Source organism: Pempheris klunzingeri, chromosome 5 (assembly GCF_042242105.1).
Source record: "Pempheris klunzingeri isolate RE-2024b chromosome 5, fPemKlu1.hap1, whole genome shotgun sequence".
Classification (NCBI taxonomy): Eukaryota; Metazoa; Chordata; class Actinopteri; order Acropomatiformes; family Pempheridae; genus Pempheris; species Pempheris klunzingeri.
This window is the reverse complement of record NC_092016.1, coordinates 15,816,569-15,838,659: the sequence shown is the minus strand read 5'-3', so window position 1 is coordinate 15,838,659 and position 22,091 is coordinate 15,816,569. Positions and strand designations below refer to the sequence as shown.

General features: G+C 40.8%; 4 protein-coding genes across 4 annotated transcripts in view; 2 read left to right on the top strand and 2 right to left on the bottom strand.

Moving 5' to 3' along the window:
- chkb (choline kinase beta) overlaps positions 1-7,879 on the bottom strand; it is a 249,422-nt gene extending 241,543 nt beyond the window's left edge. Inside the window, exons 1-6 of the mRNA XM_070830674.1 lie at positions 7,371-7,879; positions 3,041-3,149; positions 2,791-2,904; positions 2,303-2,436; positions 2,109-2,213; positions 196-254 (exon numbers count right to left, since the gene is read on the bottom strand). Coding sequence (XP_070686775.1) covers positions 196-254; positions 2,109-2,213; positions 2,303-2,436; positions 2,791-2,904; positions 3,041-3,149; positions 7,371-7,876 — 1,027 coding nt within the window. The 5' untranslated portion in view covers positions 7,877-7,879. The remainder of the gene's footprint in view (positions 1-195; positions 255-2,108; positions 2,214-2,302; positions 2,437-2,790; positions 2,905-3,040; positions 3,150-7,370) is intronic.
- Positions 7,880-8,702: 823 nt separating this feature from the next.
- On the bottom strand, positions 8,703-13,160 carry LOC139201267 (zona pellucida sperm-binding protein 4-like). The gene is made up of 9 exons (XM_070830542.1): positions 12,531-13,160; positions 12,314-12,488; positions 12,004-12,188; positions 11,814-11,911; positions 9,820-9,977; positions 9,546-9,738; positions 9,263-9,449; positions 9,073-9,148; positions 8,703-8,815 (listed from the first exon to the last, which is right to left on the bottom strand). The coding sequence occupies exons 1-9, from the start codon at positions 13,158-13,160 to the stop codon at positions 8,703-8,705; spliced, it is 1,815 nt and encodes a 604-aa protein (XP_070686643.1).
- Positions 13,161-15,399: 2,239 nt separating this feature from the next.
- Positions 15,400-17,651, top strand: LOC139201074 (zona pellucida sperm-binding protein 3-like). Its single transcript, XM_070830291.1, has 8 exons — positions 15,400-15,861; positions 15,951-16,066; positions 16,290-16,393; positions 16,475-16,652; positions 16,774-16,891; positions 16,989-17,071; positions 17,172-17,326; positions 17,491-17,651. Exons 1-8 carry the CDS (start codon positions 15,400-15,402, stop codon positions 17,553-17,555), a joined length of 1,281 nt encoding a protein of 426 aa, XP_070686392.1. The 3' UTR covers positions 17,556-17,651.
- A 2,752-nt stretch (positions 17,652-20,403) lies between these two features.
- Positions 20,404-22,091, top strand: part of mapk8ip2 (mitogen-activated protein kinase 8 interacting protein 2) — a 28,529-nt gene continuing 26,841 nt past the window's right edge. Inside the window, exon 1 of the mRNA XM_070831122.1 lies at positions 20,404-20,468. Coding sequence (XP_070687223.1) covers positions 20,404-20,468 — 65 coding nt within the window. The remainder of the gene's footprint in view (positions 20,469-22,091) is intronic.

Here is a 22,091-nt window from a genome sequence, read left to right as displayed (position 1 = left end):
GCTCATTTTCACTTACAGGATGATGCATATGAATGTGAGCTGTCCCTATTAATATCTACACACCAGCCTTCCTTTGACTTACGTGATATACTACTCTCCTTGGCAATGTGACAGTGAAGTCGGAGGGTTGATCAATCAGCCCAAATTAGAGGTGTGAGGATAAGGGAACATTGAGAGGACTGGATAAGTTTTTACCTTCCTGGACGTCATTGTGGCAGAAAACCACTGGTGATGAGGTCGCTGCCAGCAACGCGCTGTTGTTGAGACAAGATCCCAGATGAATAGAGTAAGCGGGAAAAAAGGGAGGGGAGACAAAGAGTTTGTCACTATTAAATATACAGGTAGTGTATCTTGTGCATTATTACTTTAATGAGAATGCAGCCCAAAGTAAAGACATTCTTTTGAGTATAAACTCTAAAGGCGTCCTAATATAATAGTAACTACACAGAGGCAATGAAACACAAATATTTCATGTTATCTACAACACTCGCTATTTTACTTTAAACAAAACAAGCTGCACCACCTCACATTCATCTGAATTCCACTCTTAGTGATGGACAGAACATATAAAGCAATACACGAGATAAGCGACAAACTGTATTTAATGTAACTATCCATATCTGAGTGTCATTATTTGTGCTGGATAGAAGGTAGGTAATATTTACTGAGCAATTCAAAGTATCTATGCATGAACCCAGTCAGGTTACCATTTAAGTTCTTATTGCGTAAGATTGCAAAAGCTCTTTCACCCTGAACAAGTTGCAAAAGTGTGTTCTCACTAGAATCTACATATTGTAGTTTTCAATTCTAATAACTAGGATGTATGTAACTGAAATCAATGGAGGAATAAGTCCTGACAAGGTGGACAGAAAAAAAAAAAAAATCTATCTGTAGATGCTGATTCATTTAACTGCCTTGAGCCAGCAAGGACACTGTACCTTGAAATCTTACATCTGTGTAAGCGAAACACATGTTATTAACTCAGATAAGGACTTCAGATGCCTGCAGCAGATAGATAGCTAGTGGATGTCTAAGGTTACATCTTTTGTTGGTTTCAGTGTAAGACTAGTAAATATCTACAAGATAACAAATGTGCTCGCAGATAAACATAGACAATAAACACTTGACTGATTATCTAATGGCTGCTGAGGTCAGACTGCCACGAGGACTCAGCAGTTAAGTCATGGAGGGACTGGGACAAAGGTCAGCCATTAGACTGGAAACAAAAATACAGCTTGTCCTGTCCCTTAAACAAACTCTCCAACTTACAGCCTAATAAATGCAGAATACAATCTTTTCACATCATTATACATCATCTCATTGTACCGGTAGCATGATCTTTAAAACCTGAATAGTCTGGTGCTGAGGACATACAGTACTTGTCTTAATGTTTGTACTTTTTGTCACTGTTGCATAACCAATTGTGTCCTTTATCTAACTTAACAACTAGGACTATTCCCCAATAGAAATCACACTGTTAAAGTCCCTGTAGATACGTTTTATGTTGTAAATTCATATTTTGTTTGAGTGCAGCAGAAGTATTTTATATACAGACCACAACTGAATCAAGCCTTAATTGAGACTCCCTAACGTGTTGAATAAATAAATGAATAAATATGACTGAGAACATGCTAGAGGACAGGACACCCAAGTGGCTGCCAAACATTGGTTTTTCAGATTCCACATGCACATGCAGGTTTGGCCCCATCGGAAAACAAGAGTATCTGCACGCACACAATGAATCGTTAAATTGCCCTCCAATATTCCTCTCTATCATGTGAGATATGATGATTAGTCAGTCTGAAACAATCTAGTCTTGGGTTGTGGTGTGAGCAGTTGAACAGGCAACAACTGCTGCTCTGCTCACAATCTCGACTGGAATTACAGTGGGTAATATGAGAGGACTCTGGCTAAGCAACATCTAGTTGGCACTTGGCTTGAGCAATAGTGATTGCATCATCGTTCTGTACCGTAGAGGGGATGCAAGAGGTTTCATCCTTCAGTTTTACCTTAACTCTACTTACCGTAGCTTTAAGGCTTTTCTGTATGTATACCAGAATATAAAGTTAGAGTATTTGGCCATTTGAGGAGTTGGGGTCCCAACTCACCGGAGGCTCTCCAGCTCAGCAGGAAGGTCCAACTTCATCAGCTTCTTGTACTTCTTCACATGTGCTTCACGTACAAAATTAAGCTTCATCACTTGATCCATGTATCTATAGGAAAAGAAACAGGCGGTACATTTAATTATTAAAAAACAGGCAGTTCTTGTAGAAGACAGAGAGTGATATCAAGGCGTCCTTACTTGTCAATGGTCCCAAATAGCCATTTAGGCTCTTTGTTGAAGGGCATAACCATTTCATGGAAACGTGCCAACTTGGTGGCAATTTCAGCGGAGACAGCCGGTTCTGAAAGTTGCTCTGTGCGCATGCGGGTATTCTGGGATGACAGAAACAAGCACACTTCCACAAATGCTTCTTCTATATTAGACTCTAGGTCAAGTAACTGTGGTGCGACCTTTAAATCTCCACAAAAATGAAAGTGTTACATTAGGCAACTTAAGAGTTTTATCGTTCAATATTTCTGCAGAGCAATTCTTAAGATAAGATAAGATAGACTTTATTGATTGATTGATTGATTGATTGATTGAGTGTGTGTGTGTGTGTGTGTGTGTGTGTGTGTGTGTGTGTGTGTGTGTGTGTGTGTGTGTGTGTGTGTGTGTGTGTGTGTGTGTGTGTGTGTGTGTGTGTGTGTGTGTGTGTGTGTGTGTGTGTACTTAGGTGTGCATAATACCGGAAGGTACTGTTCCAAGCGTCCCTCAGGGAAGATACCATAAAGTTTTGGCCCCAGAGTTCGTTCTGCCAGAATGGCAAACATCACGCTCTCCAACACCAGAGAGTCCACTCCCTGCACCACAGAAAGATAGTCAGTGAGACATGGTAGATTGACATATAATTTCTCTCCATGACAATTGAGTACATGCAGCCACACACATGCATGGGCAAACATTTCATTCACATTTCATTAAGAAAGACAGACCGACCTGTAAAATGGCCCCGTAGATTCTGAGGAGCACCTGACGAGGTTCGTCTCCCACAGAGAGTACATCGTCAGGCAAACTACACAGGTACAGCAGATTACTCAATCCACCACTGCAAAAATCAATAACACCAGTGTTATCACATCTGAGCAAAGTTAACGTGACCCCACAGAATCTAAATATTAGTCAGACAACACCAGCAGATTTTATGCTTTTATGTCGTGTTTACCCTTGCTGGCCGTGACATTCACCAGAGTACATTGGTAACGTCAACATCAAACATTACAAAAAGAGGTTTAGTGTCAACACACACAAACCTATTTAGCCATCGTGTAGTCTGTTGTAAATAGTGTTCAGCTTGGGTAGTTATGTTGAGAAATAAATGGTAATCCTATAGTGTTAGACAGGTGCAGATTGGATATTAGCGCATATTTGACAGAAATGTACAGCAATACCATAAGATAACGGTTCCCAATAGTGTTGAGCAATTTACCACTACCAGAATGTTACCACATGTTTTGAGTACCAATACTTGATAATATGACAGTGATTGAATATGAGCTGTATTTCAGCCATACTGTACTTGTGTGACGACCCACAAACAGATGCCAGCAGAATGGGGATTCGCCCGGTTAGGGCAGCGCTCCATTCCAGCCAAATTTGAAAACCTGAGAAACTATCATAAAGACTTACAAGATGCAAAAGGACTGCATACAGCAGACGCTCAGTTTATCTGTCTTGATCATACACACAGCTGAGGAAAGTGGATTGAGGAAACCTTGTGCAGGCATAATATGATATGAATTGTTCCACATGTAACCAGGAATGTTGTTTTTTTTTTCCCACTTGCACAACAGTGGACGAGCAGGGCAGTTGGTGTATATATGGCGGTCACAACCCAGTATGCAAGTGAATGCTGGGAAACACAGTACTGGTGTTTAGGATGTTCAGCTTTATGTTTGGATCATCCATTAGAGAGTCTCCATGAAGCCCTAGAGGAGACAGTCCTGAGGAATGGGGACTGGACATGTCAAAAACATCCAGGATGACCACCATGACAACTGCAAACAGACGACTTTAATGTGGATAATAAGAAAAGACTTTTAAGTTCCATTTCTGCCACCTAAAAAATCTTCTTTTACAAACTGTACAAATCTTTCGTCTCCGTCCTTTTTCTTTTTTTTTTCATGTGTAAACAAAAATAACATTGAAACTCCCAGAGATGGAACATTGTAGCACTGCATCGGGTCTAAGGCTGGTCACATTTTGGATAAACATTTATGAATAGCATATTCTATGCAATGTCAGGCATATACTGTTTTGCATATTTTTTCCAGTGTAAGAAAAAAGTGTCCATTTTTAAGTTCATTGCAAAAGTAATCTTTTCCATTTTGTAAATGTCAGTCATTATTTGGGTCCAGTCCCGGATGGTTGGGTCTCTCTGTACCATCCACTTCTTTGTAATGGCCTTTTTCCCAGCTGCCAAAACTATATTCCAAAGGTATCCATCAATTGTTTTCATTGTTAGAGTTTTACAACCCAAAAACATCGTCTTAAAATTAAGTGGAATACCAATTTGAAATATACACTTTAAAGCATTGTTAAGATCAGACCAATATTTTTGAAGAGCCTGACAGTCCCAAAACACATGGTATTGATGCGCTCGTTGGCTGCCACATTTTCTCCAACATTGACCGTTTCCTTGAGAGAAATGTGCACTTTGACATGGTGTTATAAAGTAACGAGATACACTTTTCCAGCAGAATTCTCTCCAGATGTGAGATTTTGTACTTCTCCACTGAGATGTACATATATACTCCCACTCATCTTCTGTTATAACAAGATCTGCTTCCTTTTCCCATCTATCCTTAATATAGTTTGTTGAATGACTATTGAAATTAGTTATAGTTTTATATAATTTTGATAATAATTCCTTGTTTGTAGATACCTATAAAAATCTTCTTTCTCCAGGTTAAATGTATTCTGCAGTGTGTCAAAGCTTTCCAGTTGATTGTTATTTACAATTTGGAAGAAGAATTTTATACCTATTGTGATCCAAAATCTGAATCTGGAGTCATTTCTGTTTGGGATGAAGTTTTGATCATATGCTAGCCAAGTCAGCTTTTTAACTTCCCTGTCCAGTTTATATGTTTTGATCAGGTCCTTCCAAATTGTAAATACAGATTGTATAAATGGATTTTCCAGATTATCAATAGATTCAAGTCGTTTATTGACTGAGATTGGCAAAGTTTGAAATAAGTAAAGATACCTGGGTAGTACATTCATCTTTATGGTTTCAATTCTTGCTGTCAGGCTAAGGTATGGGATAAGATTCCACTTTTCAAGGTCTATCTTTACATTTGAGTAGAGGGAGGTATAATTTTTCTGTAGAATTTTTGATATATCTTTATGAAGGATTACACCTAAGTATTTGAGAGAATCTGTCTGCCATTTAAATGGATAATTCTTTTTAAAATTTTCAGGAGGGTGCCAATAAGAGAGAATTTCAGTTTTTGCAATGTTCAGTTTATAACCAGACATTGGACCTATTTTATCTAAAAAAATGCATCAATTCTGGTACAGAGTTTTCAGGTTTGGTTAAAAATAAAATTATATTGTCTGCATAGCAGGCAATTTTATGTTCCATTTTATTAATTGTGATACCACTGATTGTTTTTGTTTGTCTAATATGTTGAGCTAATGGCTCCAAGTACAGAGCAAAGAGGAGAGGAGACCAGGCACAGCCTTGCCTTACTCCTCTTTCTAGTGTAAGTGGTTCTGTCAAATACCCATTTATTCTTATTCTTGATGTTGGGTTGTTATAGAGGGCCTTGATATTATTTATTATTAAATCACTTATTTGGAATTTTTTCAACACTTTAAACAGATAAAACCAGTTAACTGAATCAAATGCCTTTTCGGCGTCTAAACTAATAATCATTGCCTTCTCCTTATATTTTTGAATATGACTCATGATATGTAGAGTACGTCTAATGTTATCTTGAGTTTGTCTTTTATTGATAAATCCTGTTTGGTCGTTATTTATAAGATTTGGGAAAACCTTATATTGAAATAGGCCTGTATGACCCACATTCAAGCCTATCTTTACCACCCTTCGGTATTAGTGATATAATAGCTTCTTTCCAACTAGGAGGAGTCTGAGTTTTTTTGAGTGCCCAGTTAAAAGTTGTTAAGAGTAGAGGGGAAAGCACCTCTCTAAAGGCTTTATACCACTCTGAAGTGAACCCGTCTCTTCCCGGTGACTTGTTGTTTTTTAGCCTCTTAATTGCATTTTGTATTCCTACCATAGTTATTTCAGCTCCTAATTTGTTGTTTGGTTCCTCAGTAATTACTGGAAGATTCAATGTGTCTAGGAAAGAATTAATCTCATCCTCTTTGTCTTCAGATTTATTTTCGAAAATAATTTTTTATAAAAAAATTCAAAAGCTGATTGTATTTTGTCTTGTTTAGTTAGTATTGTATTATTTTGACCGTCTCGTATTTTAAAGACCGTTCTGTCTGCTTGTTGTTTTTTAAGTTTCCAGGCTAATAGTTTGGAAAATTTGGAGCCACTCTCATAATATCGTTGTTTCGTAAACAGCATTTTTTTCAATACTTCTTGCGAAGTCAAGTCATTAATTTCATTTCTTATCCTCCTAATTTCTTGTAATGTTTGTGAGTTTTTATTCTGAGAGTGTTTGGCTTCTAGCAGTTTTAGACTGTCCTGTAAATCCTGCAGTTTTTTCTGCCTTTGCTTCTTTTTGGTAGAAGCTGCAGCGATTATTTTCCCTCTTAGGACCGCCTTGGCTGCGTCCCAGAGGATTGGTGGAGACGTTTCCCCATTATCGCTTTCTTTAATATATCTCAAAACATCTTCGGATATTCTTTTTTTGAATTGGGGGTCATTAAGCAGGCTAGCATTAAATCTCCAAAGTGTATTTCACTGCTTTTCACCCAAATCTATTGTCATATATATTGGTGCATGGTCACTTAGGTCCATTATGCCTATTATCAATTACAGCGATTTTGGATCTATCTTTTTTGAAAATAAAAAAATAATCTATCCTAGTGTACACAGAATGAGGATTAGAGTAATGGGTATATTAATAGACTTTATTCTAAGTGACAGACAGGAGGTCCACCACACAACAGGTGCCTTAAGAGATGAGAGGAATTACAACGAGCTGAGTAAATAGTTTGGATTCACTAAGTCATTAGGGGAGACCATGGACACTTAGTAATCTACAGAGAGGACAGACGGTCAATGCCCCTCTGATTTTAAGGACGCGCAGCTGATTTCATCCTCAGTACTGCAGTGATGGACATGATTTACCTGACGATGCTGATTTGAAAGTCATCCTCTTTGATGGTCTTCCACGACCCAGAGAGAAAGTCTCGGCACCAGGTAAACGCCCTGCCCCTGGTGTCCCGGTCGACCTCTTCGGTTCTCCCATCCCGGAAAGACTCTGCCTCCGAGTCGTCATCACAGTTGGCCCCGGAAAAAGGACTCGGTGTCCTCAACTTTCTCTCGCTGACCACCAGCGAGCTTCCCACTCGCTTCGTGTCCCTCGCAGCAGCAGTGTTTTCTGCTGAGGCGGTACCGCTGGAGCTGCTGCTGCTGCTGCTGCTGCTGAGGAGCCCCGGCCCTGTTTTACTGGCTCCGTCCTGGCTGGTTACATTCCGGCTGGACTGCATCGTGAGTTTCCGGGCGAGGAGTAGCGGAGGACCGGTGTTGAATGTCGGTCTGAATCGGTATAAGTGACTCGCTGACGAACGCAGTTCGCCGGTAAAGCTACTTAACCGGAAGAGCCAAACATAGCGGGATGGTCTGAGTCGCATGGGTCGATGGTGACCGGTATCATAAATGCAGATGAATGTTTCACCGACTTAGACAAACTGGCGTATTCAACGTCCAACCACAATCCACTTCCGCGTTCAAGTGCCACGCTCATTGGTCGTTGCATTCAGCACGCTGTAGGTTTATGGGAAATGAAGTGTTTGTCCAACAATGGCGAACACCCTCGCGTTGTCATAGTAAAGGGGTGAATATTTATAATGATGCATGTTGGGAGTGTTGTAGTTTTTGATTGATTGTCTTCTGAGATATGGCGTGGTTATACGATAAAGGTTATTTTCTGAGTGCTCCCGGCTGAACCAAACAAGAGCTGGATCATTGCCAGATCGGACTTCTTCAGATTTTGATTTGGCTTATTAATAAACTCACACTGTAGCCTATTACAGTGCCCTAACTCCAAAACGTTTGATCCCTAGAAACTAGTTTTAATAATTTGCAGAACCCTGAGCAGTATTTCACATAGTATATATATATTTTTTGGTCTGCAATCATTTTGTGTTTTCTTACATTCCCTTCATAATGCATACTCAATGTAAATCAGAATCAGAATCAGAATTCTTTTAATAATCCCCAGGGGGAAATTGCTTTTTGTTACACACAGCTCCAAAAGAAAAAAAAGCAGAGAAGTCTGCTAGCCTTTAGGCTACTTCTGTGAAGTCATAGTGTAAACAATATATCTGAATTACAATAAATGTGATCACGAAACACTTTCAGCAACTTTATTGTTGAGTGATTTATTTGAAGCTCAATCACTTTTGAGTTAATATTGGAAAACAGATTTCATGATAAGAAGGTTCTGTCTGGATGTTGTCAAGGTTCTATCTGAGTACTCGGGCTTGACTGCAAGATGAGAATCTCTGGACTGCTAACCAACGTGGCCACCTCTCTGAGGTCTTTCTGGTCAGCGGCAGCAATGTCTCTCCCTGTGCACAATACATGACAGTGGTTAGTTATGGTCAGGCTCGAGAAACAAGATGATGCCAGGCATCATTTACTGTTTTGAAGAAGACATGCTCAGCTAAGAGCTTTTCTGATTTTCAAACAAACCATGTTGTTGTAAAACACTAGACAGACATGATCTATTTAACTTCCTGTATTCATTTTAGTCAAAAACAAAGTAGATTTAAAACAAACGTGACAAACGTTTACATATCATGAAAGTTAATACTATACTACTCACTCTTTCTGTAGCACCTAGGTTCACAATTATCTCCAGCAGAAGGTTGGCAAACTGTTGCATCACAGTGGATATACACCTGGTTGAAAAAAAAAGTGTATTGTTTGTGAATATGTAGATATGGTGATATTAAAAATAAAGTAAAAACTAAACAAAACAAACACTTTGTTCTTTTGACAGTTAGATTCTGTACCTTTTCCTTGAGAGGAGTCATAGCTTCTGGAGCTGCAGCTCCTTTCTTGCTGGTGCTTTGGTCTCCAGTAGCTACAAATGTGAACATCTTGAAAACAAAACGCCTGTGGTGTGTTGGGTACAGGAGTCCTGATGAGGCATCCACAGAGACCAGTTGGGTCAAGTAACGGTCATCGCGGTAAGGGCAGCTATGAAAAGAAGAGAGAGGATGGAATAAAGAGAAAATAGTATTGAGAATGTATTATAAATGTCTATCTCAAAGTCAGATCAACACTTACTCTTACCCATCAATTAGCAAGTCCCACTGAGGAAGACTATGAGGGTAGGGGCTAGACGTTGCCCAGCATCTTCCAAGAGTCAAAACAAGGTTAGGATCAGTCCTCTCCAGCATTCGGACCTCAACGTACACAGGGTCCCTGAGCACCTTTGTGACAGGGTAGTCAGCGTCGGTGTAAAAGGTGGTGTAGGCCACATCCTCTGCACAAAAAGAGAGACTGATTGGTGACACAGACACTGTCAAATGAGGCTAACTGAACAAAATGTTTTCTTCACACCAACCTTCCACACAACCCTTGCTAGAACACAGTCCACTGCCCAGCCTGAGCTCCACACGCAGGGGTCCAGGAGCTGCTACTGGGATTGGTGGAGGAACTTTGCCAACCTCGATGACCAGAGCCTCTACTGTGGTGCCAATATATCTACACTGGACAATCAGCCTGAGACAAAAAATAAGGCATGTGTCAGTCAGACAGAAAACCATTTGAGTGGGTTCTGGCTTGTAAAATATCATAATGAACTGGCCTTAACCCATTACAGAGAATCCAAGGTCAGTTGACTGTATCTTATCTGATACCACTTACAGTGGGGGGAAAAAGTATTTAGTCAGCCACCAATTGTGCAAGTTCTCCCACTTAAAAAGATGAGAGAGGCCTGTAATTTTCATCATAGGTACACTTCAACTATGAGAGACAGAATGGGGGGAAAGAATCCAGGAAATCACATTGTAGGATTTTTAATGAATTAATTGGTAAATTCCTCGGTAAAATGAGTATTTGGTCACCTACAAACAAGCAAGATTTCTGGCTCTCACAGACCTGTAACTTCTTCTTTAAGAGGCTCCTCTGTCCTCCACTCATTACCTGTATTAATCGCACCTGTTTGAACTCGTTATCAGTATAAAAGACACCTGTCCAAAACCTCAAACAGTCACACTCCAAACTCCACTATGGCCAAGACCAAAGAGCTGTCAAAGGACACCAGAAACAAAATTGTAGGCCTGCACCAGGCTGGGAAGACTGAATCTGCAATAGGTAAGCAGCTTGGTGTGAAGAAATCAACTGTGGGAGCAATTATTAGAAAATGGAAGACATACAAGACCACTGATAATCTCCCTCCATCTGGGGCTCCACGCAAGATCTCACCCGTGTGGTCAAAATTATCACAAGAACGGTGAGCAAAAATCCCAGAACCACACGGGGGGACCTAGTGAATGACCTGCAGAGAGCTGGGACCAAAGTAACAAAGGCTACCATCAGTAACACACTACGCCGCCAGGGACTCAAATCCTGCAGTGCCAGACGTGTCCCCCTGCTTAAGCCAGTACATGTCCAGGCCCGTCTGAAGTTTGCTAGAGAGCATTTGGATGATCCAGAAGAGGATTGGGAGAATGTCATATTTATATATATATAACCAAAATAGAACTTTTTGGTAAAAACTCAACTTGTCGTGTTTGGAGGAGAAGGGAATAGTGAGTTGCATCCAAAGAACGCCATACCTACTCTGAAGCATGGGGGTGGAAACATCATGCTTTGGGGCTGTTTTTCTGTAAAGGGACCAGGACGACTGATCCGTGTAAAGGAAAGAATGAATGGGGCCATGTATCGTGAGATTTTGAGTGAAAACCTCCTTTCATCAGCAAGGGCATTGAAGATGAAATGTGGCTGGGTCTTTCAGCATGACAATGATCCCAAACACACCGCCTGGGCAACGAAGGAGTGGCTTCGTAAGAAGCATTTCAAGGTCCTGGAGTGGCCTAGCCAGTCTCCAGATCTCAACCCCATAGAAAATCTTTGGAAGGAGTTGAAAGTCTGTGTTGCCCAGCGACAGCCCCAAAACATCACTGCTCTAGAGGAGATCTGCATGGAGGAATGGGCCAAAATACCAGCAACAGTGTGTGAAAACCTTGTGAAGACTTACAGAAAACATTTGACCTCTGTCATTGCCAACAAAGGGTATATAACAAAGTATTGAGATGAACCTTTGTTATTGACCAAATACTTATTTTCCACCATAATTTGCAAATAAATTCTTTAAAAATCAGTCAATGTGATTTTCTGGATTTTTTTTTCTCATTTTGTCTCTCATAGTTGAAGTGTACCTATGATGAAAATTACAGGCCTCTCTCATCTTTTTAAGTGGGAGAACTTGCACAATTGGTGGCTGACTAAATACTTTTTTGCCCCTCTGTACATATAAACACTTTCAGCCTTAGCCTATATGTTATAACTTTTTATAGTGTAACCACTCGATGTTAAAGAGAGAAGAACACATACTCATAGTGGCTGTCCCTGGTAATGGCTCCGAGGGGTCCAACAGAGACTTCATAAAAGGAGGACATCCTGTTCTCATAGATTATAACGCCAGGCTCCTCCTACAGTAAATTGGCAATATTTCAATCTTTAATCCTACCTGACAAAAGTGCATACAAATCATATTGAATAGTCAAATGAGTTGCAAATTTACCATCATGACAGTGCCGCAGGCTGTGACAGGGAACTGGTAGATGGCAAATACTGAGGTGGTGCCAACAGGACTGCAGTTTTGATCAGCTCCATTAAAAGAAATGGTCTCTAAGTCGATGTTGGGAAGGGTGGCGTCTCGAGCTACCACAATGATGAACTGGGCGTCCTTAGTGCACTGAAGAGTCACTGAAAACAATAAGATTATAAAGCAAAGGCCAATGCTCAGGCTATACTCTTTGAAAACATTTAGGTTGTACTAGTGTCACAGTAGGATATAAATGTAGTTCTGTGAGGAATAGAGAAATACTTACCTGATTTGCCATAGTGGCACATGCGTCCATCAAAGCAGCAGTTTATAGCCTCACAGTCTGATGCAGAGATGGTAGGAGCACCACACTGTATCTTGTAGTTCTGATCCACTTCACAAGTGTGAAATGTTTCTGTGGGTTGCGCAGGCACCTTAGTATCCGGCTGCTGCTGATACTGCTGATCATGGAAAAGGCCGTGCATTTTTTTCTGTGCTGTTGCCGGTTGGTATCTTGGAGCCTGAGGCTGCTTCGGTGGTGCTAACGGTTGGTATTTTGGAGCCTGGGGTGCCTGAGGCTGCTTTGGTGGTGGTGCCGGTTGGTATCTTGGAACCTGGGGTGCCTGAGGCTGCTTTGGTGGTGGTGCCGGTTGGTATTTCGGAGCCTGGGGTGCCTGAGGCTGCTGAGGTGGTGGTGCCGGTTGGTATTTCGGAGCCTGGGGTGCCTGAGGCTGCTGAGGTGGTGGTGGTGGTTGGTATTTCGGAGCCTGGGGTGCCTGAGGCTGCTGAGGTGGTGGTGGATGGTATTTCGGAGCCTGGGGTGCCTGAGGCTGCTGAGGTGGTGGTGGATGGTATTTCGGAGCCTGGGGTGCCTGAGGCTGCTGAGGTGGTGGTGGATGGTATTTCGGAGCCTGGGGTGCCTGAGGCTGCTGAGGTGGTGGTGGTGGTTGGTATTTCGGAGCCTGGGGTGCCTGAGGCTGCTGAGGTGGTGGTGGTGGTGGTGCTGGGTATTTCGGAGCCTGGGGCTGCTGGGGCTGCTGAGGCTGCTGGGGATTTTTGGAATATTGAGCATCAGCCAGACAGCCAAGCAGGGCAACTGCCAGGAGACAACCAGAAATCAACTTCATTGCCATGGCTTCACAGCATAGAGTAATTCACAAAGAACACCAGATGCTGTGAAAAATATGGCAAATAAGCTGTCTTTTATAAGGTACTGATAATGCCGACTTGTTAATAACCCACATCCTATTTGCTGCACACAAGTGTCAATCAAGTGGTCCAGTTAATGATTGGTCTGTGGTGATGCACTGAAGAGATCGGAGGTATGCCAAAAAGGTAAACCCAGAAAAAATCACAGAAATTTCAGGAAAATATTGCATCAGGAGATACTTGCAATACATATGATAGTTATCTTGTTATTGTGTATACATTAACATTTATTACTATCTAACCCATGCTTGCCACATTTAGCACACTGATTGTTATTGATCCTGAATAAATGAAATTCGACCTTGTTTGAACAATTTAATATGAGAAACCTTCACAGGGTCTCTCTGACCTACAATGTCAGGTCACCCTGCCCATTTGTTTTGACAAAACAAATACCTCGCCTTATCTTTAATTTAAGGGCATTTTTCAAATTAGACAAAATTTAGGACATGATTAAACCTAACCACCATCTTGTGTAACACATAAAATGAAATTAAATTGACGAGCGTCCAAAATGATATACATATACAAGAAATGTATTCAATACAATTCAAAACATTAGTTTAACATATCTGCAGTTCAGTTTTGACAAATAACCAAATAACCCCATTATTACTATAAACATAAAATCTCATATTTCATAGATTTCATAGACGATATCTTAATTATCCTTTTAGATAATTAAAGCTAACATTTCAGTCTAAATTAAATTGTAGATATCTTCAATTGGAGTTATAATCATAGGCAAAACTAAAAAAAGATATGAAGAGCTGGAGTATTCTGTAAACACAATGCATAGTAATATTTAAGAAAGCTTTAATATTTAAAAGCTAAAATAGCAATCAATTATTATATTTTATATAACTACAAAAACATTGTGAAAAATTATGAATACAGAAATAGAATAATAACTCAAGACAAAATAGTTTAATTTGTTAAAATTTCTTTCAAGGTATCCAGAATTAAAAATACTGCATAGATAATATAATATACAGTATCTGTAATACCTATTTTAAGTAAAATACCTCCATAGACATTAGAGATTAAACCGCTCTGTATTGCGAATCAATACTTACAAGGGTTCCCACTTAGAATTATGTAAAAGAGAAAAATATTGGTGGTCACTTGATTGGGTTGAGATCTTATTATTATAAATTGAGATAATATTTGGGAGATAATAGTTAGACTAACACGAATAAAGATTTTTAACTGATGCCCAGAAGACAGTAATCGCTGAAGTCTGAATCAAAGTTTTTGGTCAGAGTTGTATGTAGTATTAAAATCATTCAACTTCAGAAATTTCATTCAAGTGGTGAATGTCAGAGAACAGAAAATGTTCATTATTCTCACAGGGTCCTCATCGTGTCAAAAGTGGATGGTGTTTAAACCAATAAAACAACATCACAAACTAATGAAAGACTTTTAATATATAGCTCATCCTTACATCTCTTTATCTAAGAACACCTGAAGAATTTTTCTTTTCCTCATTTACTCCTGTTATCTTCAAGAGCATCTTAAAGTTTAATGGACTCACTGCAGTTGAACATACACTTGGCTGCTGTATTTTGTGTGTGTTTGGTAGTTCATCTTAGTTTATACGAGCTCGAGCCATATTGATTTGCACTTTGACTCGTCCTGTTCAGAGTGGGGAGACCTAACATGGGGTCAACATAACTTTTTTTGACCACTATTTTCAGTGTACATTTGCCAACAGTGTGCAAACTATTTATTAATCTTTTCTCATATGCTTGAGGAAAAATGAATGAAATACAACATTCAAATTACCCTTATGAGGCAATTATTCATTTAACTTGGTACATTACCGTCATGTTGATGTGTGAGAGCACATGTATGTTATCGTGTCTAAAACAATATTTGTACACATTTCTTTTATTTTCTTGGCACAGTCACATTTGTACATTAAAAAAATGAATAATCCAAACTCAGCTGGTGATGCTGCACTAGACATGTTTTAGTCAACATGTGCAAATGATTTCATTGGCTAAGGTTTACACTCATCAGGTCAGACGGGGAATGGCAGAACAGAAGGGGCGGGAATGTAATGGAAGTAAACATACTCACTGTATTATAAAAGAAGGTGCACATTTCTATCGTCCTTACAGCACCCAGTGAACTGTGCAGATCACTTGTTGTTGTGAAGCCATGGTGATGAAGTGGACTGCCGTGTGCCTTGTAGCACTGGCCTTGCTTGGCAGCTTCTGTCATGCTCAATGGAAAGATCCTTATCCCCGACAACCTACATACCAGAAACCAGCAGCACCACCTGTGAGACAGGAGCCCAGCAAGCAGGTGCCTCAGGATCCCCAACAGTCAAAGCAGACATTTGAGACACCACTCACCTGGAAATACCCAGAAGATCCCAGGCCTGATCCCCAACCTGATGTGCCTTTCGAGCTGAGACATCCTGTTCCTGCTGCAACTGTTGCGGTCGAGTGCAGAGAGAAGATTGCTCATGTGGAAGTCATGAAGGACATGTTTGGAATTGGTCAGTTCATCAGACCTGCCGACCTTACCCTGGGAAGATGTGGTCACGTTGCAGAGGACACTGGTGCCCAAGTGTTGATTTTTGAAAGTGAACTGCATGAGTGTGACAGCTCACTATCGGTAATAAAAAAAATAATCAGATTATCAGACCAGATATGTTCATTCATGATGGTATGGTTTGCTTGGACTAACATGTATTTCTTTGCTAGGTGACAGAAGACTCTCTCATCTACACTTTCGTTCTGAATTATTCTCCCCAACCTCTGGGTGCTCCTGTGGTGAGGACCAGTAAAGCTGCTGTGATTGTCCAATGCCACTACCCAAGGTATGTAGCACATCAGCAAGACGCCAGGGAATAAACAGACAGACAAACAAATAGATAAAGAACAAAATTTGATGTAAACATTTTAACCTGATATATAATCCAGCCCTTGGCCAGAGCAAATCCAGTAAACATGGATTAACAAAAATTTCTCTGCCTGATGTACATTAGTCTGAGGATTACTTTACTTTTCTGCATTCCTGAGCAAGCATCTTTAATCGTTTAGGAAGCACAATGTGAGCAGCCTCCCTCTTAACCCTGTGTGGATCCCATTCTCTGCGGTTAAGGTGTCAGAGGAATTCTTGTACTTCACCTTGAAACTCATGACTGGTGAGTTAAAGAGTTAAAGAACAATTTTCTGCATATTTTTACTTGTGGAACCGTGACTAATGTTACTATCTCATTGCACAGATGACTGGCAATATGAGAGGCCAAGCTACCAATATTTCCTGGGAGACATGATTAATATTGAGGCTATCGTCAAGCAATACTTTCACGTGCCCCTCCGTGTTTATGTGGACAACTGCGTAGCTACTCTTTCAGCTGATCAGTCCTCCACCCCCAGATATGCCTTCATTGAGAACCACGGGTGAGGTGGTTTAGCATGTTAATAAAGTTGTTCTGTGCAGTGAAAATAGATCATCACATAAACAAAAAAACATTTTTGTCCATACATAATGTAATTTCTATTTATTTTCTTTTACATCCAGGTGTTTGGTCGATGCTCAGGTCACAGGTTCTGCCTCTAAGTTCATGACTCGCACTGAAGAAAACAGGCTACAGTTCCAGCTGGAGGCCTTCAGGTTCAGTGACGCTGACAGTGGACTGGTGGGCATCTCCAAGACTTATTTAATATTACCTGCTATACATTAATTCCAGCAAAATTACATCTAACAACAACCCTAACACTGTATTATTCCAACAGCTCTACATTACCTGCCACTTGAAAGCAACATCTTCTTCCTATGTCATCGATAGTGAACATAGAGCTTGCTCCTACATAAATGGGTGAGTCTGCATGTTAACATCAGTTAACAACTGTCAGTGAAAAAAGTGTGACTGGAGAATTGATGCTGTATTTACGGCTTGCACCTCCCTTTCTTCCTAGGTGGAAGGAGGCCAGCGGAGCTGATGGAGCTTGTTCCTCCTGTGGCTCCTCTGCTTCACCATACGGTGGCAGCGCAGGTGGTTCCTGGTCTTCCGGAGGATCAGCCAGTCTGTCTAATCCTGGCAGGAAGACCCGTGACGTGTCCCAACGTCAAAGTATGTCAATAAATTAGTTGCCTAAAGTATTTGATATTATATAAGAACAACATATTATAACATTTGTATCAGTAGATATTATGTTACCACTATCATGATGATTCACTACTTGCTGTACGCTTCCTGTGTTACGCTGTAACACATCTTCTGTTTTTCTTCCTTAGTTTTCGAATGGGAAGGTGATGTCACTCTGGGTCCCTTCTCTGTTGGAGAGAAGAAGATGGTTTAATTTCCTGCCATGGCTATGACCATCAAAATAAACATTTTCATTGGTTCATAACTGTCTGTATGTTATGCTCTTTCTTCTTGTTAATAGTTCAATTTGAACAAGACAAAGAACCACATTTACTCAATTAAATGTAAAGATTTGACACATCAAAAACATAAAACAAATCCTTCAGATAAATGGTACATATGGACTACATCTGCTTATGTCATTGACAAATCATTTGATGGAAATAAAAATGCAAATGTGTGAACGGCTTGTGTCATTTACTGGATAGGACCATCCCAGAAAAGGCCAACTTTTTCCAGTTTTTCTCTGAAGCAGTACACCGAACATAAGGTGAATAACTAGAGGAATCAAATGGACTATGATTGACCATGACGATGTCTCTAGTACACTTGAGACACTCCCTACTACTCTCCCTCCAAATTGTCAATTATCAATATATTCTATTTCTTTTACATCCAGTTTTATTCTGTTACAGTGTTGTACCATACTGCATATCATGTTATACTATACTGTACTACTATATTCCATCTTATACCATGGCTCATATCCCACCCTATATTATAGTAGTACTATATAGTATAGTATAGTATACTATAGTACTATAGTATAGTAGTATAGTATCCATCCATCCATCCATTATCTATACCGTTCAGTGGGCGCCAGTCAATATCGCAATACCATGTTATATCACATTATGTTAATATGTTACAGTGACTTTTGCATTATATTCTATATTATACTTCTATCCCATCTCTATATTAACACTAACACCAAGCACCATGACTTAAACATATCACATACTAGCTAGGTGTACAGTGCACTGTTTGTCACTTTGTGACACTTTGTCACTTGTTGCTTGTAATTCTGTCTGCAAATGCTCTGGTGTAGTGTCTATTACAAACTGTAGTCCTGCTTTAGTTTTACATACCTCTTATTACTTATTATTTTATTCTCTACACTTTCATACACTTACTTTCTACATCTGTGCTTAGACCATTACTATCCTTGAGCTGTTGCAACATTCAAATTTCCCAGCTGGGAATCAATAAAGATTTATCTTAACTGTTGTTATCTCATGTTATTTCCATTTGTATTTATCATAAAGTTATCAACCAAATTAATAAATAAGAAAAGCTGCTAGTAAAAACTAAATGTCAAGTAAGTTGAAATGACTGTCACTGTTTGTTAGCTGGACAAGTGAGTCCTTAGTGAAGGAAGGTCTAACATAAATCCACTTGCTCTGTGAAAGGCTGGTCAGGATTTTAACCAGTGAATGAACATGCACCGCCCCCGTGTGGCACAAAGGATGAAATGCAGCTCAGCTGTATACGCTTCAGCACCACAGGCAGTGAACAGCTCCACAGTGCGCCTGCTCAGTACAGATACCCCCTAAAGTCTGAGGTGTGATTCGCTGATTGATTATATATTTACGATCTGTGATCCAGTAGTAAATAGAAAGGAAGGAAAACTGTAATCTTCAGCCTCTTATCATCTTAAAGCAATGCCAATCTAAATGCAAAATACATTTGTATGCATGCAAAAAATCTATTTGTATCAATTATATGTTTTTATGGCTTGTTATGAGAGTTTTGCCTATAAAAATATGCCTTTGGGATACATGCCAGTTTATATATTCTGGTAACTTCTACGCCCAAAATGGAAATGTTTACTACCAGATTTTATGTGGTTTTACACCTTCCATTATTACCCCAGTTTGTACTGTAAGGCTGCATTTCTCTTGTAAAATCTTTTAGCCTACATATATTAGGCCCATTCATTTCATGAAAAGTAAAAGTGCACACTAGCCTACACTGTTGTAGATACACACCATATGTGCACAGTGACACTGCAACACAACAATCTATTTATATGTTCTTGCCTTTTATTTTGTGATATTTGTTTATTTGTAATCTTTTGTCCTTATTCTAAATCTTTGCCATTGTATTTTTCCCCCCTGCCTTTTCGATCTGTGTATTGATCTGTTTTTGGTTCATTTCCTTGTTGTACTGTGCTCTTCTGCTGTCAGCACTTTCTCCTTTCTCCCCCTTTCTATGTCGTCTTCTTTGTGTTTACGGACATCAAACTAGAGTCCATCTGATCCATACTTTAAAATCGTGCACAACGGGGTCTTGAATAAGGATGAAACGCACGTCTTGTCCGGGGAACCACTGGATCCCTGGTGCCCCCCCACCCCCACCCCCACCCCCACGCCCGGCCTAACTCACCTTTGGTCTCGCTGCAAAACTCCCTGCCAGTGTCATGTCATGGTAAACATGGTAAACGCTGTTTGTCGAGCCTGCAGGCTTTAGCTCAGCCCGCATCCACTCGCGCAGCCTGCTCATACGGTAACGGCACTGACGTTACATCCCCCCCCGCCCCCCCCACCCAATCCTCCTCCTCCTCCTCCTCCTCCTCTGTCTCCGCCTGTCTCCGCACTGCTGGCCCGTATCCGCTGTGTGACACAGGCAGCATCACAGCAGCAGACATTTGGGGAGGAAAAACGCGGACTGCGGTCGCATACTGCGCGCTCATGCTTCGCGTGGACGTATCGGGAGAAAACAGGATTGTATTTTAATCTGCGCGGTGCCCTGCGCTGTTTCTGAGGACAGTTTCTGCCTTGGCACCCGCCTCCTTAGCTTGCTTGTGTGGATGGTTGACTGCAGATTTGATGGTGCTGAGCAGGCTCGTCTGATTGAAGGCTTGCGGCCAGGGGGGCATCTGTTGGGCCGCAGAGAGAGAAACCTCTGTCCACGCCTGCGACTGTCCTCTGCCCTGTGGTTGTGAATGGACTGCGCTCCATCCGTGATTTTCTGCAGTCGCTCTGAGTCATTTGTGGAAGAAGATGGCGGACAGGGCTGAGATGTTTTCCCTATCCACTTTCCATTCCCTCTCTCCCCCTGGTTGCAGGTAAGAGCTTACATGTAGAGCGACAGTGGAGGGGTGATGGGGGGGGGGGCGATGCGCACAGTTGACGCGTGGACGAAATGACACTATAGAGGCAAAACAAATTCATCCGGTTTGTTTTCATGACTGCAATGAAACGCAGATCCCCTACCATGGGCAGTAATAGATATTTTGATTAACCTGACAGGCCTGCAGCTGCCTCCCTGCGCGCCAATAGATGCTGCAGCTGATCAAGGCCGGTTGTTTGTGTTTTGGAGCTGATAAGTCCATCAAAGACAACCGGTTTTACGAGACCACTTGTATTACTCTCCGACGAGAAGAAGCGTAAATGGTAAAATAGACAGGAAATGATTGATCTTTAACTGTCGCGACAGGCACCCGCCTTGCGCATTCTCCGTGTGAGGCCCACGCCCTGTTGAGTCCAACCCAGGCAAGGGCATGTTGCTGAACAATGATTTACGGAAGTATACTGATATTGATGCACGTTCAAACGCCTCTAATGTGACCTCTGCGGCACACGATATGACTAATCTGCTTGCGTTTTCCCCCTGCCTCAACACAATCGTGAGTGGGATTCCACTGGCTTTCACCAGAGATCAATAACAGAATCAGTGGCAGAGCATCAGTATTCTCTCCAAGGTTGTCTGTGTGAGGTTAAAACACAGGACATGTGGTTTCTTTAGTGTAACTGGTATTTTTTTTTTGGATCAGGCCTGTGAAGATGTGGAATATTGATGAAATTTTGATGAAATGCAGCTTTATTCAGGTCTGTTTTTACCTGGAGGCATATAGAAATATGTTGTAGAAATATATGCTAGATTTCATTGTATTTCTAATTTGATATGGTTTCCATATGGGATAGTCTCCTGCATACTGTCGCTGCTCTAAGGCCTCTCTCTCTAGCCCCACAGGCTGCTTAACAACAAAACAATCATCTGTGATTATTGTATGCTGCTGCATTTTGCAGCTATGTACAGTAATCTTGTCAAACTCACCCCACACAGTGGCAGAAAGAAGACATGTCAGCAAAATGGGGGAAAATAGTAAAAGCATGTATATGATGTTGAACTTATCACCAGAAAGACCGGATGCAGTGGAAGCTCTGTGCACTAATGCATATAATGCCATAATATTTCGATGACCCTGCCTCTGCCTCTACATGTCCTTACAGAATGCAATCACATTAGCAGGCCAGGTCCCACTGGGGTTTATATCCACAGCATGTACTCAAGTGGGATTTAGTTACATACTGTAGCTTCATCTCATGGACAGATCATAGCAGATCAATAGACCTGATTTTTTGCATGACTACCAATGACCTCAGTGCAGAGTACAGAGCTGAGCTTTGGCCATCACATCAATATTTTAAATTTACAGCGTTGGCGAACTGCTGAAGCAGGGTCATCTTAACAGTATTAGAGGAAAAATGGGTACGAGTCTTTCCTGTATGCGGTCTTTTGACCTGCTTCTACACTGTATCACCAACTCCAAATCTACTTAAAGTCTAATAAGTTGACTTCTCGGTTTCAGTTAGTCTTTTTTGCATTCAAGAATATCCGTAATGTGTGTGTTTATCTTTGCTCAGCTATGGGTGGAGTACCAATAAGTCATTTTGATTGGAGCATA